The sequence below is a fragment of the Drosophila persimilis genome, unplaced genomic scaffold, assembly GCF_003286085.1.
Source record: "Drosophila persimilis strain 14011-0111.01,24,50 unplaced genomic scaffold, DperRS2 tig00000000-arrow-pilon, whole genome shotgun sequence".
Classification (NCBI taxonomy): domain Eukaryota; kingdom Metazoa; phylum Arthropoda; class Insecta; order Diptera; family Drosophilidae; genus Drosophila; species Drosophila persimilis.
Window position 1 is genome coordinate 24,599,764 of NW_020825288.1, and position 17,697 is coordinate 24,617,460.

The 17,697-nt window shown below is 42.0% G+C and overlaps 5 protein-coding genes across 7 annotated transcripts; 2 read left to right on the forward strand and 3 right to left on the reverse strand.

Moving 5' to 3' along the window:
* Positions 1 to 6,504: 6,504 nt before the first annotated feature.
* Positions 6,505 to 8,048, reverse strand: LOC6591705 (pachytene checkpoint protein 2 homolog). Its single transcript, XM_002017370.2, has 3 exons — positions 7,973 to 8,048; positions 7,552 to 7,915; positions 6,505 to 7,495 (listed from the first exon to the last, which is right to left on the reverse strand). Exons 1-3 carry the CDS (start codon positions 8,014 to 8,016, stop codon positions 6,647 to 6,649), a joined length of 1,257 nt encoding a protein of 418 aa, XP_002017406.1. The 5' UTR covers positions 8,017 to 8,048; the 3' UTR covers positions 6,505 to 6,646.
* Positions 8,049 to 8,138: 90 nt separating this feature from the next.
* On the reverse strand, positions 8,139 to 8,770 carry LOC6591706 (28S ribosomal protein S18a, mitochondrial). Its single transcript, XM_002017371.2, has 2 exons — positions 8,627 to 8,770; positions 8,139 to 8,563 (listed from the first exon to the last, which is right to left on the reverse strand). Exons 1-2 carry the CDS (start codon positions 8,721 to 8,723, stop codon positions 8,193 to 8,195), a joined length of 468 nt encoding a protein of 155 aa, XP_002017407.1. The 5' UTR covers positions 8,724 to 8,770; the 3' UTR covers positions 8,139 to 8,192.
* A 416-nt stretch (positions 8,771 to 9,186) lies between these two features.
* On the forward strand, positions 9,187 to 9,839 carry LOC6591707 (protein KRTCAP2 homolog). Its single transcript, XM_002017372.2, has 3 exons — positions 9,187 to 9,211; positions 9,268 to 9,568; positions 9,631 to 9,839. The coding sequence occupies exons 1-3, from the start codon at positions 9,208 to 9,210 to the stop codon at positions 9,746 to 9,748; spliced, it is 423 nt and encodes a 140-aa protein (XP_002017408.1). The 5' UTR covers positions 9,187 to 9,207; the 3' UTR covers positions 9,749 to 9,839.
* Positions 9,760 to 10,906, reverse strand: LOC6591708. 2 transcript variants are annotated; one of them, XM_026990879.1, is made up of 4 exons: positions 10,754 to 10,906; positions 10,306 to 10,689; positions 9,984 to 10,253; positions 9,760 to 9,929 (listed from the first exon to the last, which is right to left on the reverse strand). In XM_026990879.1, the coding sequence occupies exons 1-4, from the start codon at positions 10,889 to 10,891 to the stop codon at positions 9,837 to 9,839; spliced, it is 885 nt and encodes a 294-aa protein (XP_026846680.1). In that variant the 5' UTR covers positions 10,892 to 10,906; the 3' UTR covers positions 9,760 to 9,836. The 2 variants fall into 2 exon arrangements, with proteins under 2 accessions (XP_026846680.1, XP_002017409.1); XM_002017373.2 differs by having other exon boundaries at positions 10,745 to 10,902.
* Positions 10,907 to 11,375: 469 nt separating this feature from the next.
* LOC6591709 (protein krasavietz) lies at positions 11,376 to 17,024 on the forward strand. 2 transcript variants are annotated; one of them, XM_026986196.1, is made up of 9 exons: positions 12,057 to 12,163; positions 12,415 to 12,492; positions 13,335 to 13,583; positions 13,647 to 13,747; positions 14,247 to 14,385; positions 14,636 to 14,801; positions 15,256 to 15,499; positions 15,571 to 15,913; positions 16,670 to 17,024. In XM_026986196.1, the coding sequence occupies exons 3-9, from the start codon at positions 13,346 to 13,348 to the stop codon at positions 16,705 to 16,707; spliced, it is 1,269 nt and encodes a 422-aa protein (XP_026841997.1). In that variant the 5' UTR covers positions 12,057 to 12,163; positions 12,415 to 12,492; positions 13,335 to 13,345; the 3' UTR covers positions 16,708 to 17,024. The 2 variants fall into 2 exon arrangements, with proteins under 2 accessions (XP_002017410.1, XP_026841997.1); XM_002017374.2 differs by lacking the exons at positions 12,057 to 12,163; positions 12,415 to 12,492 and adding an exon at positions 11,376 to 11,433.
* Positions 17,025 to 17,697: the final 673 nt, after the last annotated feature.

Consider the following 17,697-nt stretch of genomic DNA (forward strand, 5'->3'; position numbering starts at 1 on the left):
CAGATGGATGGCAAAATTGAAGAATTTTTTCAATTAAAATTACTACAAAACGAAGAAGTCAGCCGACAACCAAATGGCAATCAAATCGGCCAAGTCAGACGCCGGATTGGAGTGGTCGGGGCGCTTAGGGCACGGCTCACAGTCACGCCCTAATCTAATTAGAAATAACACGCGTCACGAACTTGACTCTGATGCGGAGGCGGACGGACCCAAAATGAGGATGCGAATACGAATGAATGTCGATGTAGCCAATGCCTATGGAAATGTGCTCTAAATAGTTTCGACTAATTTCATTTGCGTTTGCAGTTTTCGTTTTGCCGAAAGTTGGTAAAAGTTTTTTTGGTCGGACTGTCAGGCCCAGTTCCAGTTCCAGTGGTTCCTCATGGCTGAAAGGATAGGTTGGGTCCGGGGCCAGACCGCATGGGACTCTCTCATTGGGTGCTATGCCGCCATTAATCAAAGTAATTGCAGCGACACCAATGACAGCTAGGAGAAAGGTGAAATTGCTTTTCATCACCTCCACACACACATAAGGTTGTTGCTAATTAAAATGCAGTGCAGGAGGATAGAATATAGCATGTGATCAGGAGGAATCTATAAACAGTTTCGGAATAGCTCTATTTTTTGGTACACCATTTTTTCAGGGTGGCAAAAGTCAGACCCCTCATTCCATCGTCGTAATTTGACTTTGGATCTGACTTTGAATATGTTAATGATAGATGTATCTAATCTGAGTACCTATCGGGTATCTTAGTGTCGCGGTACGGAATTCGTCTCTAAACGTTTCTTTCAGCATACAATCTAAATAGTGAATCTCAAACTTTGCTTTGTTATTTTAAAGTTCTTTAACAAACTCGTATCTTAGTTGAATCTTTTCCATTTTCCAATAGTTGGCCAAACAATCGTTAACAGTAACTCATGCACTCCCCCTCCCCATCCCGTTTCCTCTGTTCCGGTACGGGACTCATTCAATTTATATTTATACATTGCCCAAAGTCAAATAAATTAATTCGTGCATCCAAACTTTTGGACATACTTTTTGTGTGAATGTCTCTTTTCCTCCGCCTCTCGCTCTCCTCCGCCTCTCATATCACAGTGAAAATGGAGCAAAATGTAAGTCGAACTCTGGGAAATATTGGCTTTTAAAAATGTCAATATACGAAGCCATCGTGCGCTGATTTGGCAAGAAAATTGCAATTGCAATTGCAACCAACTTTTTTGCGTTGTGCTGTGCTCTGCTGTGCTGTGCTCCATCGTCGTTCCCTCACTTGCTCGTTGAGAAATTGTATTTCGTTTCATCAAATGAAGAAAAATCGTACATTTTTATAAGGCCAGTGCGAGGGAGGCTACCATTGTCCAGAGTTTGGCGCCACAGTTGCTGCTGATGCTCCTGCTGCTTCTCGTTCTTTTTCTTCTCCTGCTGGGTTCTGTATTGTAGAAAAGGAGCAGAGGAAGTACTACGTCACTTTGTTATACCCTATCAGGGAGGTAGGATGTTTTTTAGTGGCTGTTGGTAATGCAAAGAAATATCCCGAACGATCGGTCAAATATATTTTATTGTGGAAACAATTTGTTTGCTTTTAAAGATTTTTAAAGATTAAATTACTTTACTAAGTATAATAAGGTATTCTATATCTGATCTATATATAATGATCAACCATCGATCGCCCATTTAATGTACCTTCTTACCTCCCAGCTAAATTTGATCTAAATGGAAGTCCTTTAGGTATTCCATTGATTCAAGAATTTATGCCAGACTCGTGGATTTCATGGGTCGTCGGTGCGCCGAAAATACTAAATATCACGATGATATAAGCAAATATTAAAATGAAAACCAGAATTCAATCCACATGAGTTTTCCAAGGGGTATCAACGGCTTGAACCGAACGATACTCTTCCTTGTCTTTCCATGTCTGTTATTGAATTTGACATATTTCTTTACAGTGTATACATGTGCACTGGGGTGTGCACTGTGTGTGTGTGTGTGTGTGTGTGTGCAGGTCCATGTGTGAACAGCGTTCGGCCAAGGGATTAGCGTCATTGCCATTTTTGGCGCATTTTTCATGTGCCCTAAGCTCCGCTAGTCGGATGCGACTCATCTCCTGCCCCCACCCCTACCTCTGCCCCACTCTCCGCCACTCCTACATCCCTCATCTTACGGGTATATATTAGTGTGACTGCAGTTTCGCCCATGATGTGTGCGTATCTGTGTGTATGGATATGTATTTGTCAATTTTCACTCACTTCATTTAAGTAAACACATTTGCTGCATTTCATATTTCCAGTCACGTTCCAGGCATAAATAACACACAGACACACTCGCACACTCGCACACATGCGCCGAGAAACGTAACGGGACATATGCGTATTAGTGCGGGAATCTAGATATATCGTTCCTGTTCTCACTTTCAGTTCCTCCAAATTGAAAGGAAGTGAAATTCAAGATGAATTGTTAATTGATTTCGCGAGCTTAATCTTTGAGGACCCTTGAGCGATCCTATTAAGCCTTTAAACTGCGAAAGTCTATATAATTTAAGATTAGAACGTTTGAAGGAGCTTTCATGGCACCAAAATAGTCGTATTTTGAGGAATCAGAGTCATGTACAGCCATGATTCCATAGATATTTATATATTGCATATATATAATATTTGTATCATCTTATTATCTAGCACAATAGATGTCCTTGTAAACAGATATCCTATCTTATTCCACTTTACCACAAATTTGAGCGAAATTTAAATTGAGAACACGACTCTACTGCATTTTGGCTTCACTTTACGTAGAGTTGTCGAGAGGTCGTGCCGTGGCAGGGGTCGCGTCGTCTAATACTAAACTTATGTACTTGTAGTGGAGTCACAAGAGAGGGAGTCTGTTGACAATCCATTTTGGAATATCCCTTACCCTCACACATTCCTATCGTACAAGAAAATGGCTTTCAAAAATATTGAATCCAGCGTTTTGAAGGCAACTCAAATTTAATTTAAGCACAATCCCTACAACCTCTGCAGCACCACCATTGTGGCTGCGTTCTTTTCCTGTTTTTTTTTTTCGGCGGTAACTGCTGCCAACAAAAGTTCTTGGCAAAAATATGTAGGTACATATGTCTGTATGCATACCCATAATTAACGATCCCTGGTCAATAGCTAAGCAATTTTCAGAGCCCCAGCGAAATATTTGCAGCTGCTGCAAAGAGAGTTGGGGCGTGGCGCCACCATCGTCGTCGTCGTCTGGCTGCCAGCAAGCCGCAGGAATTTAAATTAAATCAAAATTGCATCGAATCTGCTAGCGATGAAGCGGCTATGGGCCAGAACTCCAAAACAAAAGTAAATCTTTGATGGTTTGTTTGGACGATGGAATATCTTTTGCAGTGAGTTTGAAAATATTTATACCTCCTTTTTTGAGGCAAAAAGGATAACAGTTACGTCTTGATTAAAGGCAAATATTCTCATAAATTAAGTAAAATTGAAAACAGCAGCTTCGAGATCATTGATCACTATAGACAAAACGTTGTCCAAAGGAAGAGAATAAGAAAGTCTCAGATAACCGCTATTTATTATTGTCGGTAAAGGAAAAGGAAAGGATTTTCGAATCCTTCTTCGGTATTTTAAGTTTATAAAAAGCACACAGTTTTTGAGTACTTCTCAGAATGCGGCAGATAACATTTAAAATTGTTTGTCCTCTCTTAGTTGCATTTACATTCTCGTTCAAGTGAATTGCCCAGCAAATATCAACTTTAAGGCCAATTAAATACGTACGCAGGGTCACTTAATATTGGGCCAATAAAGCACTAATCCTAAGTGACATGACCAACCAATGAAAAGCTATCGATTTCAATGCAGGCTCCAACGATTTGCAATGATTGCATTTTTCAGCTTTTACAGCAGCTTAAAGCATGTTGATTGCTGCTTGTGGGGACGGAGAATTTAAATTTCTTAACGCCCACAAAATGGTAAGCTTTCAAATCCAAACAATAAATATGAAACAAATGCTCCAGCAGTAGCAACAATAGGAGTAGGGAGCAGAAAATAACAGGAGCAGGATAACAATGGGAATTTTGTAGTTGTGGAAGCAAAATTTTCCATATTGCTGAAATGCAATTGGGAAATGCTGCTTACAGGCTTCCCTCCCACCGCCGCCTATCCCCCCCATTCCGATACACAGAAAACGAGAGAAGGAAAACATAAATAAACGTAGCCATCAATAGTTCAATTCTCTGTGCTTCTGCATGATTGTGCGGGGGGTGTAATGGTTGCTGGGCGGGGTGGGAGGACGTGGTCCTGGGCATGTGGACCGACTGCAACCGGCTCAACAAAAAACATTGCACATTTATTTCGCAATTTATGCCAGGGGAATCTCTTTCTCATATTACCCATACACGGCCAGATGCAACAGTAGCGTAGGAGTTTTCAGCAAAGGATTGTAGTTTTTTTCAAGGTACCTTTAACCGCTTCCTTTTTATTGCCGCCTCTGGGCCCAGCCACGATATACCGAAGGGTACATGTATTTAGTAAAGGTTTTAAATGTAAAGGTAAATAGTTTTCCAGCTAAAAATGAGATTAATAGACAGTTCTCATCACTCTTTTTTGCAGATCCTGGAACTACAGCATGGGTCATCTTGTTCTTTTGTATTTATTACATTATCATTCTATTGCCCAAGCGAATATACATATATTAAATAATCATGGAATTGCCATACTCCTTATTGTTGGCATATTATTGGTAAAATTTTGGTTTTGGTTCCATTTTAGAGATTCGCTGGCAAAGTCCTTGGGCCAAGATTTATTCTTCGACACTCACAAGGGAAAAGTGCAAACGAGAATGCCTGTGAATCCTCAAACAAAATGCGTGTTGTTGTTGGACTGCTCCCAGATATATGGATTAGACGGTGCTTTCTGGGACGGCTTACCTTTAGTTTAGTATACCTTGTGAGCAGACATAAGATTGGCAAATACAAAGCAATGGGAATGGAGACCAATGAATGCTGGGATACTTTGAACGCTAAATGTAGAACCCCCACCGGAGTCGACTACAACAAATAAAAGAAACATTCGAGCATAAAATGTAAAAATCAACAACCAACGTCGCCAGATGAGCTGGAAAATCGTCTCCACTGACAGCTCTGCCACTACATTGTGCAGACTTGAATGCGCCAGAGGAGAGGAACAGAAAAGAGATATTTCTTTGTGTTAACTAATTGCTTCGCCTGCCCATATCATCCATACATCCATCAGATACATTTCCAGATCCGACTGGAGAAATCCTTGTTTTGTCTTCTTCAGCTGTCGAAACAAAAGCCACATCATTCCACGACAAGGCCATAAACCTGCTGTCCCATTTACGCTTATCGTCTGTTGAGTTTCTTGCCATACAGCGCCTCCCTCATGCGCCACATTTAGATACTGATTCCCGGTTGCCGTGTGGCTAATAAACCTTGTATATTTTATATGCCCCCCAGCAGGAGGACGAGGACTAGAGGCATCGTATCACATTTTCATCAACGGGGAATCTATTTTATCGCACTCTTGCCCCCATTCACTGCCACCCATCTACATTTTATGGGGCCTGCAGCTATCCGTTCGTTCACATAACTCGTGGCGCCCACTATTTGTCTATTTTTACTGTCTGCCGAACTCGGTTTATGGCCACCTGTCGTCTGTCGTGTGTCCTGCTGTACTGTTATCCCCTTTTCCATCCTTCTATTGTGTGAATCTGTTTCTGGCAGACTTTTTTTCTGAATTAATTAAAGGTCACAAAGGTGGGCTTAAAGATAGTCAGAGGCTTAGAGTGCGTCAGAGAAATATTTAGGTCGCATCAATTTGTAGAAATGTCAACTATTCGAATAGTTATTGTTCTCGTAATCACATCGATCTTTTATCGATTCTGAACCCCTTTCGATAACATATTTTCGAAGCTGTAGAACCCTATATCTGCCAATGACTGCCACTCATCTGACTGCATTTGTGGTGACACTTCTTAGACATAGAGACATACTGCAGATGCTGCTCCATTAGGTTCCCCCAATCGATTTGGCCCACAGCTGAGGCAGTGAATGGACGGACGACTTCCAAACGGATGATGCGGATCAACAGGCAGCATCAACACAAAATCAAATTTTCAACCAAATTTGATTAGTCGTCACTTGCACTTGCAACAGCAAAGGCATCCATATCCCCCAGATGATGATGATGGGTGGGCCGCCCTTGTCTATCCCTTGTCCAGCTTGTGTGTGTGACCCGGACTTGAGTGAGTTCTTAGCAGACAGACGAGTGCGTGTCTCTCTGCTTAGGCAAAAGTGCTGAGATTGCGTAGGGTCCGGTCTGGTCTGGTCCGGTCCGGTCCGATGCCTGCATGGAGATGAGGAGCCGATGTGGGATGCTTGCAAAGAAATAACAAGATTTCACGCTTGATTTTCACATCAAAAACTGGATAAAGAAATGGGAAAAAATCCCTGTGTCGTGTGTCTGTGCAAATGAAACCAAGCAGCGAAGAGGAGGCGGAGGCAGTTCCTGGATTCAGTCTGGGATTCTCAATTGTTTTTCATTGTAAAAAATTGAAGTTTACAGAGTTTTGCATTTGATGGAGATAAAGTGGAGAGGTTCTGTTTTTTCTTTCGTTCTCATAAGAGAAATTGGTTTGCTTTTCTGTTTACTTGGGGTTGGGGCCTTCCATAGACTCCGATTTCAAGAGCTGGTGCTGGCGGATGTTCTGCTCTAGGGCCAGCAGCATTGCATCCAGAAAGTCGGACAGGAAAATCTTGCCATTCTCCTCGAAAAGTTCACTGGCGGTGTACTGGGCGTGAGCCAGCAGAGGCAGTTTTCGCAGGGTCCGACCGCTGAGGCCAACACTGCGCTCGGAAAGATCTGTGAGCAGTCCCTCCTCGATGTCTTCTGTCTCGAGGGCCTCGCACTCCACAATGCCCGCGGACATGAGCTCGACCAGCATGCTCTTGTAAATCGATCTGATGGCCGGCACGGCCGGATAGCCAATGTATTCGCGGAGATCGGCGCGATCCAGAAAGGCGAGATCGATGCTCTGAGCCAAGTTGGAGGTGGCCAGGATGAGCACATTGGGATGCGTCTTGATTTCATCCAGATGCGTCAGCAACGCATTGACCACACGCATAGCGTCGCGCGGTTCGTTGCTATTCATAGAACTCCGGGCATACGCCAGCGATTCCACCTCATCGATGAGCAGGCAGACCAGATTGTTGCGGTCCGCCACCAGCTCTCCGATCTTGGCAAAAAGTCGGGCCACCAGTTTGCCGCTCTCCGAAAACCACTTGGAGAAGAGGCTGTGGCTGTTTATCTCCACCAGATGTGTGTAGGCGAAGGCCTCATGCGTCCTGATGGCCAGTTTCTGTGCCAGGGCCTTGCAAAGGCTCGTCTTTCCAGTGCCAGGTGGACCATGCAGCAGGATCAGACGATTGCAGGCAATCAAATTCGTGTCCACGCGATGTTTCGAGAAGGTCAACGCAGACATGGCGAATTTCAACAGCTGCAAGCACCATAAAGATGAATAAATTGTGTCAATCCTTTACAGATAGAACATACCCTCTCTTTCAGACCCTTCTCGAAAATCAAGGTCTCCCACAAGCCCACAAACTTGTTGGATGGAAGCAAGACGTGATTAGCATCTACGACAGCCGCACCATCAGCATCGACGGCGCCATCGAAGAGACCAGAGTCTGCGGTTGCAGCAACTGCATGCGGCTTGTAGAAATGAAAGAACGCCTTCGTCTCCCCAGCGATCTCTGGCCTGCCGCCGCAGTCACGCTCCAGGAGCACACTGGCGACCAGCGAGGGGTCCGTCTCAACCAAGTCAGGCTTGAAGGCCACATTGTGCGGCAGGTTATTATTTGATTTCAAGAACGCGTTCACAGCTGGCGTCAATACAAAGCGAAGTGCCGGTATTGGTCTATTAAAAAGGAAACGATAAATCAATTAAACTGCAACAGGTGCTGGTGGTACTCACTGGTCGGTGCTGTTAAGCCGAACTTCGACGTGCGTTGCGCTCATGTTGCAATAATACGCTTATTTTGAAATTTTGCGGGAAACAAAAAAGGTTTAAACTAAAGACGCCACGGAAATGTGACCGTTCTCGACAAGCGAAAAAATGAAGCAAAGCATACAAATAAAAGTGGAATGGAATCTAGTATAAACATCAATACATTTATTGCCCATTATCACTAGTTTTAGTATTTGATTGTAGACTCGAGGAAATATTTGTTAAATTTCTTCCAGCCGTAACGCTGTTTCGGATCTTTTTTGCTCCACGACGGGCCCAGGTTGGGCATCAGACCCGCCTTCTGGGCCATCGTCACCAGGGTGCCCATTTTCTTCTGCTGGCGATAGCACAGGCCGGTGATGCGTCTGGGAAGCATGCATCCGTCGGATCGGACGTACTGCGACAGGATAAGCACGTCGGTGTGCTTGATATCCAGGCCCAGCGTGCATTCTGGGCAGAAGGTGGTCTGGCAGGCGGATTTTAGCAATTTCTCGGAACGCTCCGACTCTATGTTCACGCCCTCATAGGTCCTTACATTGTTTTCCTGTTTTTCTTGGACTGCAAGAGAATTTAGGGTTCCACTCAAAGGTTATGAAACAACCAATAGCACAAGCAGCTTACTCTCTTTTATCAGCTGCGGCGTGGTGGTAGCCACGCTCCGTGTCTGCCATAATGTGCTTCGGAGCGTGCTGGTAGCGACTTTCAGCAGAGAGGCCATGTTTTAGCGGGGTTTTATTTACAAATTTTATAAAACAAATTAAACCCAATTCAATGTTGTTGTGATGAATAGCTCGAGCGTTGCCACCTGCAGAAAACTCCAGAAATACGCGGACATGTGAATTGTGCTGAAATTACAGTGGATTTACGGTATATCGGTATATTTTGTCAATTTTATCAATCTATTCAATTTTATTTTCAACGGTACATAGAAATCCAATAGCAGCAAGTATTTAGAATAGGCCAGTTAAGTACAAAAGTGATTCACTAATCGGATAAAATTATGTGGGCATGGCTAGATATTCCATATAGCTAGTAATATTCGACGGAAGATCAAAAACGAAGAATATTTTCGAGTATTTTTCGGTATATTTGAAAAATAAGACGGTATATTTTGGTATATTTCTGACGGTCGGACCGTATATTTCAACGCATAGTCCGCGGTCACACTGAGTTACACATACAACAAAGACGCCGGCATCGAAATGTGTAAGCAAAACGTAGATTGGGGCGATTCTAATTTATTAAAGATAACACCATTACAGCTGCCTCAACTAGTAGCAAGAATACGCTTCTCTCTTCAATCATCTCTGGCATACTGAGCCTGGTTATCTTTGCCACACTCCGTTTCTGCGCCGACTGGTTCAATGGCTCACAATTGAATGTCTTAGTGGGCGGATACCTCTTCTCCTGGCTGTTCATTTTGAGCCTCACATGCGTGTCCAATGCCGAAATGCTGATTTTTGGCCCGGACTTTCAGGCCAAGCTGGTGCCGGAGATACTTTTCTGCCTGTCCCTCACGGTGGCCGCTGCGGGCATTGTTCATCGTGTGTGTGCCACAACTAGGTAAATAATAGACACCTTCTCCTTCCTCCCGCATATGTTTAGATGGTTGGGTATTCTTTCAGTGTTCTCTTCTCCCTGGTGGGTTTGTACTTTCTCAATCGAATCTCCATCAAGTATTATTCCACTTCTGTGGTTCCTGTGGATGCACCAGCACGAAAGACTACCAAGAAGTTCAAATGATGCCGCGACAATCATGAATCGAATCTGTAGCTTATGATTTATTTACTAATGGATAACATATAAACTATAATATAATATAATATATAAACTACGCGACTGTCTCAATGCCCGCCTCCGAGGTAGTTTCGTTGCTTTCTTCAGTCAAATATCTCAATATATTTTGGTCTATAAAACGCACCAGCTGTGGAGGTGTACGACATATAGATATGGAATATAATTTGCGCCGTATACATACCTTAAAACCCGTTTTACTTGAGAGGTTTGTGTGCTTCTCCTCAATCTTGTCGCGCAACGCCGTGAACCATTCCGAGATTTCTGCGGCTATGGGCGGCATCTGAAATCCCTGATAGCCGGCCTGCCTCAGCCCCAGATTACAGGAGTTTAATGCCGTCGAACTCATAAGCAAAGCAAAGGATTTGACTAGGATATACGTCTTACACAGGGACCAGTCCGCGAGGATTGTGTCTTGGTTGATTGATTGAACCATATCATATACCTCCCACAGCTGCAAAATAATTGCTATTAGGAAAGCATTGACCGGATTCCATTCGACTCACGTTACGATAAATGTGCAGAACTAAGGTGGTGTTAGACAAAGCGCCTATGAAGGCGCGCAGCAGTCCGAGGGCGATCATCTTGCCCGTGTCGCAGGCCACCAGTATGTGTGGCATGGCCTCCAGCATGTATATATAACCGTGCTCTTCTTCGCATGGTGTCAGCTTAAGGCTGTCCAGCATGGTAATCGTGGCATAGTGGATCATTGTGGGCTTCAGCGTATCAGAATAATTGAAGCTGGCGTTGAGCAGCTCCAGGCGTTCATCGAACTGGCGGGGACGCTCGTTTTCCGTCACCAGGAACATAAGAACGGACACCGTGTAGAGTGAGGCCACTTCCTCCAGGGTCAAGTAGTCCTCCAGTAATCTCAGAAAACCCTGCCGGAGCTGCATTAATTGATAAAGTGATAATTTAATCAAGGAAATCCTTTAGGTTCCATACCTTGCCCACATTTGAGTCGATCTGTGCTTCCACACAGAAGCTGTAGCGCTGAAGCGCTCGCATACGCAAGATAACTTCGCGGAGCTGCTCATATTTAAACCCAGGAACACTCAGTTCTGGCAAATCTGATTTTTTTTCTTCAATCATTTTATCAAAAACAAAAAATTACAGCGCCAGGCCAGATGTAGAGGTGGTCACACTTAACTTTCTTTTTTTGTGGCATTTCTGTACATCAACAAGCGGGCACACTATTTATGTCAGTGCTGCCAACAGAATATTGTTTTTGTTTTCTCAATCATTTGAAAAACTAGCAGGATTTTCAAAATAATAATAGCTAAAATATATCCAACATTATAAACAAAAAATCGACACAGCTTTTACGGCATCTCATAATTACAGTTTCCAAATTTTTTAATGCGGGACAGTTTTTTACACAGATAACAGATTTTCAAAGTTGTCTGGCAATCTTAGAAGTAGCCGGATCTAGCTTTAAAAGAGCTGTATTACCAGTGGTGGTTAAACGCACTAAATTGTATTTACGGTAAATCAACAAGCGGGCACACTTTTTGCAGCTCTATCTATTCCAAAAAAACTCGACCGCGACAAAAAAAGTCAGCGACAAAAACAGCCCAAAAAGCTACTCAAAAGTTACTTTTATTCCAAGCAAAACAGATTTTTTTGTTTTAATCGTAAGTACCGAGTCAAATTTATACCTATTATTAAGCCCAGATGCACAACATATCTCGAAAGTGAGGGAATCAAATTTTTCATTTTGCGATTGACGGCCATGTCTCTTTTTCTTTGTCGAAGAAAAAGGTTATGTACGAATTGGTATGTATCATACATACACATGCATTCATACATACATAATAATGTATAAACGAGGTTTAGTCATCAAGTAGCGGCAGCCATTCACGCAATAAACCATTTAGGGACAGTTGTTACGCCTTTGTTCGACTGTACCCATGCATATACATATGTACATTATTTAATAAAAGCCACAAAAATATGCATACTCTGGCCCCTTGTCCCTCCCTCTATTCTATTCGTGTAGTATGACAAATGTTGCTTCAAAATGGCGCCGAACCACATGTCTCTTCGTTATCGTCTCTCGTCGAACGGTTCGGCACGATTCGTGTATGTCATTCGCTTTCTGAATTTCATTTAACAAAGTGGTGCGCGCAGGCCAGCACCGGGGGCGCTGAGAACTTGAAACAAACATAATACTTAGTAACCGATTGTGATAGCTGTTAAAAATAGAATTCCGGACAAAGTCTGAAATTCAAATTCACAAAATTGTAACTACTAAACACAAATTCGAAAACATAAATTCCGTTAGGAAATTCTCTCTTCGGCCTCTGTCGACACTGTGGCTGTGTGTGTGTGCGTGCGTGTCAATTTTACAGTGCAATAAAACTCGTAAGCTACAAAAGACCGTAGTCGGCGAAAACGAAATATTATATTCTACATCTGCTCTGCCTCGATCTGTGTATGTCTGCGTAGTACGTGTGTGTATTGGTAACCGCTGTGCGAGGTTAAATTAAATTACATATTTTAAAACGCACACATACGCAGACGAACGGCTGTAGCTCTCTCTTTAAATTGTGAAAAGCAACAGGCACACACGCACACATACTCACTTAAATTCTCCCTTGAATTACACAAATCAGCCCCTCTCCACCTTCAATAACTGACGAGGACACGCGGAAGCGGCTAAAAGGCCAAACTTATTTCCGTTAAGCGAAAGTGTAAGTTAACGTACGTCTTTGTTAAATTTTTCTTCTATCTCTATGTATTCGCCAATTGAATTTGTACTTGGAAACGACTGCGTATTTTCCATCTTTTTGCGTTTCTGCGTTTGACAATTTCCACTCTTCCCACCCCCCAACCAACGGGAACACACGCACACAGTGGCACAAAGGTACGAGTGTGTTTTGTATGTACAATGACCTCGTTTCCCTTGCTCCGAGCTCAGCCCGAGCTGCTCTACCAGTAACAACGTCAAAAATTTCACTTTATTCTTTACTGTTTCTTTGTCGAATTTCGTGTATAGGCTGGTTTATTCCCTGCCCTGCTTTTGCATTTTTTCTTCTTTAATTTCTCCGCTTTTTCAGTGGTTCTTCTCTTGATGGTTTTCTGTACTTCTCGCCTTACTTTTTCTGTCGTTCTTCATCTCCGTTCGGCTCTCAGTGCTTCTTCCTTTGCTCGCTTTGCTTTCCCTTGTTCTTCTTTAGGCATTATCAAACTGTAAAAAGATTGTGTGTCCGTGTGTGAGTATTTGTGAGTGTTCGCGCGCGCTCTCTTTCTTTCTCTGTCTCTCTGCCCTCTAGTGCTTTTGGAAGTGTGTGTGAGTGCGAGTGACGGAAAGCACATGTACACTCGGGCAGGCGAGGATTTTTAGGTTAGACAGCATTTCAAACTCAGCAGCATTTAACACAACAATAACGTCTGACTAGCAATTCGAAAGCTAGTACTTGGCAATCGATCTTGTGACCTTGCTCATATACTCAACTAGTTTCAAGTTGAGCATTTAACTGAAATAATCACTAAATTAACTGTTAACCGTTTACACGTATTATCTATTGTGCAGCAATTTATTGTATGAGTCAAAAAATAGAAAGACCAGTGCTATCGGGTCAACGCATCAAGACCAGAAAAAGAGATGAAAGAGAAAAATATGACCCAACGGGATTCCGTGATGCGGTCATTGCTGGTCTCGAAAAAACTGATGGCGACTTGGAACAAATCTCTAAATATCTAGACATCGCGGGTAACAAGCTCGACTATCGTCGCTACGGTGAAGTTCTCTTCGATATATTGATTGCGGGTGGTCTATTAGGTAAGTCTCTTATAATTGCTGGAGTCTAAGAGCTATACAATTTCTAATATATCTTTATTTCAGTGCCTGGTGGTTCCATTAGTCAGGATGGCGAAAAGCCGCGCACAAATTACTGCATCTTTGATGCCCCCGAGAGCATGGAATCCATGCGCAACCATGAGCAGGTTTGTAGATCATTGCATATCCCAGCTGAACCGAACCGATCCGATCCGATTCCAGTTTGTGTGTGTGTTGTGTGCATATAATTAGAACTGATTACAAGCTCAAAAATGTAGTCGGTGTCAGATTATGCCACATGGAACGCCACATATTTACTTGTCTTTGGTTTGTTGTAGACAATCTAACGATCCGAAGATTTCTTATGTGTCAACAACAGCTTCTATAGCTGCAAAGTATATATAATACACAGTACACTCCACACCTGGAAGGTCACCTTTGCTTCAATTGCATATTATTAGAACCGGTTATCCATCTAAACGATGTAATTGGTGTCAAAATATGCAACATGAAAAGCAACATTTTACTTGTCTTTATTTTGTGTAGATAATAAACCAACAATCTAAAGATTTCTTTTGTTGCAACAAAACTAAAAATAATTGTCGAAAATAATGATGTACAGATGTAAAGAACTCCCAGTTAATGTGAATTTTTCTATGTTTTCAGGTATTTGTTAAGCTCATCAGACGGTACAAGTACCTTGAGAAAATGTTCGAAGAGGAGATGGGTAAAGTTCTATTATTCGTAAAGGGCTTTACTCCAAGTGAACGCATCAAGCTTGCGCGTATGACTGCGCTCTGGTTAGGTAAGTCTTCGTATAACCCTTTAACTCTCGCCTCAAAGCCCAGCCAGCGTATCCTAGAGTCGAGTCTAGATAGACCCTCGTTCGACTTGCAGCTGAGATTGGGCTAAAGAAAAAGTTACTCTTGGTATACTGACTCTTGGATGCAAAATTTAACCAAATCCAAAAGCCACGAGCCCAAGGACAAGAAGAAATCCTTCGTCCTATCTCTATCTATTTGAGAAATTCGAACCTAATATATTTGTATCCTTAGTTAATGGCTCTGTACCGCCAAATGTGTTATTGGTACTAAACAACGAGCATCTGATCAAGGATGGCATTGCACTGGAGTTTCTACTGGAGCTATTTCAGACGTTCAAGCAAGAGAAGGGCATTGCATATCTGATTCAGGCGCTTAAGAAGGGTGGACTGGAAAGCAAGTAAGTTTTAAATTTAGACTGCAGTCTGTTATGGAATGTTCTCAGGAAGATGTTATAACCATTCAGTTGTGTATCTTTAATTGATGTTCCTAGAGTAAATTTCGTGGAGTTTTATTTATTTCGCAAATGAACTATGGCTTCATTTGGGTGTCGATTTAATTTCGTACAAATTCATAAGATTATTTGAGAATATTTTATTTCGTATTCTACTGTCATCTAAGTCCAAGTATGGAATGTTCTCAGGAAGATGTTATAACCATTCAGTTGTGTATCTTTAATTGATGTTCCTAGAGTAATTTTACGGAGTTTATTTATTTCGCAAATGAACATTGGCTTCATTTGGGTGCCGATTTAATTTCGTACAAATTTATAAGATACAATGACATATATCTATAAGATAATTTGCTCACAACATTTATTAATGGGCATGTCCTCTTGTTTCTTTCACTTTAAGACTTATGGACTTTTTCCCACCAAACAAACGTACTGAGGAATATTTTAAACAAGTTTTTCTTGACAAGGAACTCAATGAGATCATCAAGCTGCACAAGGCCCAGGCTAGCCAGGAGGCTAAGCGCGAGCTGCAGCAGACCCTCATCGATGATATCAACGATGAGAAGGCACACAATGAGATAACCGCTGACATTAAAGAGTTTTCGGCACGCAACAACATTCCCGATCATGAGATAATTGTTATTGTAAGTCAATCGAGAACAAACGATTGATTGACAGCAGGAGTTTAATCGTTTCATTTTTGTTTGGTCCAAAGATTTGGTCTACCATCATGTCGTTGGGCGAATGGAACAAGAAGGAGGAGCTGGTCACCGATCAGGCTGTTCGTCACTTAAAGACATACTGCACTTTGTTGCAGGCATTCGCCTCAACAGACCGCTCGGAATTGGCCCTGATCCTGAAGGTGCAGGAGTTCTGCTATGAGAACATGAACTTTATGAAGGCCTTCCAGAAGATCATATTGTTGTTCTACAAAACAGAGGTCCTCTCCGAGGAAATCATCTTGCGCTGGTACAAGGATGGTCATTCCAACAAAGGCAAAATGCATTTCCTCGAACAAATGCGCAAGTTTGTCGAATGGCTGCAGTCAGCCGAAGAAGGTAAGGATATATTTTATAACGAAAGTGGGGTTCGATATGAGTGCAATTTTTGAGAATGGTCTTGTCCTGGATGGCACTTTCATTGTACAAAATTGCAAGAGCATTTGGGTTTTTTGCTTGCCTCGTTGCTCCAAAAGAAAAACCAGAGCAACGTAGGCCAATGAAAACCTGGACAAAATTATGGTATTCTTTGCAGCGTGCCTCTAACCAAAACCTTGGAGTGCTACAAATCTCATTGAGCACAATTCCAGGAGGTTAAATATCGGTAATGCCAGAGCAAATGAATGATTGGGTGTCCATATAACTTTTCATAGTTACATTTGGCCAATAATCATTTGGACAGAAAACTCCAACGTAGCAGAATTCTGTGCCGCCTATTCTCCCAAATAAGTATCCGCTCCGAACATACTCCAACGTTCGTCGTAGTCATGAGGATTATATGCCAACCACATTAGGTTTTAGTCCTGCCTCGCTGTTTCATATAAATTTATCTGGACAAAATTATTGTATTACATTTGGCGCATGCCTCTAACCAAGATCTTGGAGTGCCACAAAACCCATTGTGCACAATTCCAAGAGGTTAATTTCGGTCATGCCAGAGCAAAAGAATGATTGGGTGTCCATATAACTTTTCATAGTTACATTTGGCCAATAATCATTTGGACAGACACATCAAATATGACTAAACCATTATTTTTAAGAGATCTCTGGAAACTTTTGTTCACTTTTTACATGTATTTTTTGGCTTTTTTCCAGAATCCGAATCTGAGGACGAACAAAAGAATGGCGATTAACACATTTTTGGTTAACGAAAAAGAGCATGGCTAGAAGGAACAACACAAACGGAGCCGCCTGTCCCAAATCCAAACCATCCACACACCAGACACACACACACACCACAGTGCTCTCGATAGATTTGCATAGATAGTCTCCCCAAGTCTTCCTCCACCCAAGTCAATGGCGAAGAGAGAGAGAACTTCTAAATTATTGTTCAACAAAACTCACCCACAATCCTCAATCGTTCTCGATTTGTGAATGCAATATATTTCTTAACTATACAAACAGGAAACGGATAGCATTGTGTTAATAAAGGTTTAAAGATTTACAATTATGTACCAAAAAAAAATTATCACCACACACAGGAGAGGCATCTCGAACAAGAAATCAGTAAGAATTGCACGCACTGTAATCTATCAAACTGGAGATCAAGATAATATGTATGTACCAGGGGAGCATAGCATACAAGATACATATATTCCTTATGTTGTAAAATGAGCTGCAGGCCCGTTTGTATGTTCGTATTATTTATTTAAAAATCTACCCCCGGCACATATGCATATATATTAAAAAGAAATGGAAAAAAGTTATTAATATTCATCTACGAGAGCGCGGCGCCAAGCCAGTATGGAATTTGACGAGGTTATCTTCGAAATAAAGATTTGGAAAAGATGATTCAATATATGACTGGCATGCAAGGCCACCACCAGTTTCAACGCAAATTATTATGTGAACAGAGCGTATGGAATTACGAATATTTTAAATTGCATGAAATTGTATGTATACAACAAATAAATGAAATACAACAAATGTGACGGATGCGACAATTGTTTTTTTTCTGGTAGTGAAATGGAAAAATTTTTCAAATATATTAGTTTAGTTTACAATGCCACCCCCAAAACATGTGGGTATACTTTTCCCACAGCCTGTATATACATACGAATGTATTTACACGATCGATCAGCGCAATATCGATATCGATACTAGAAATAGTCACAAAGTGTGAC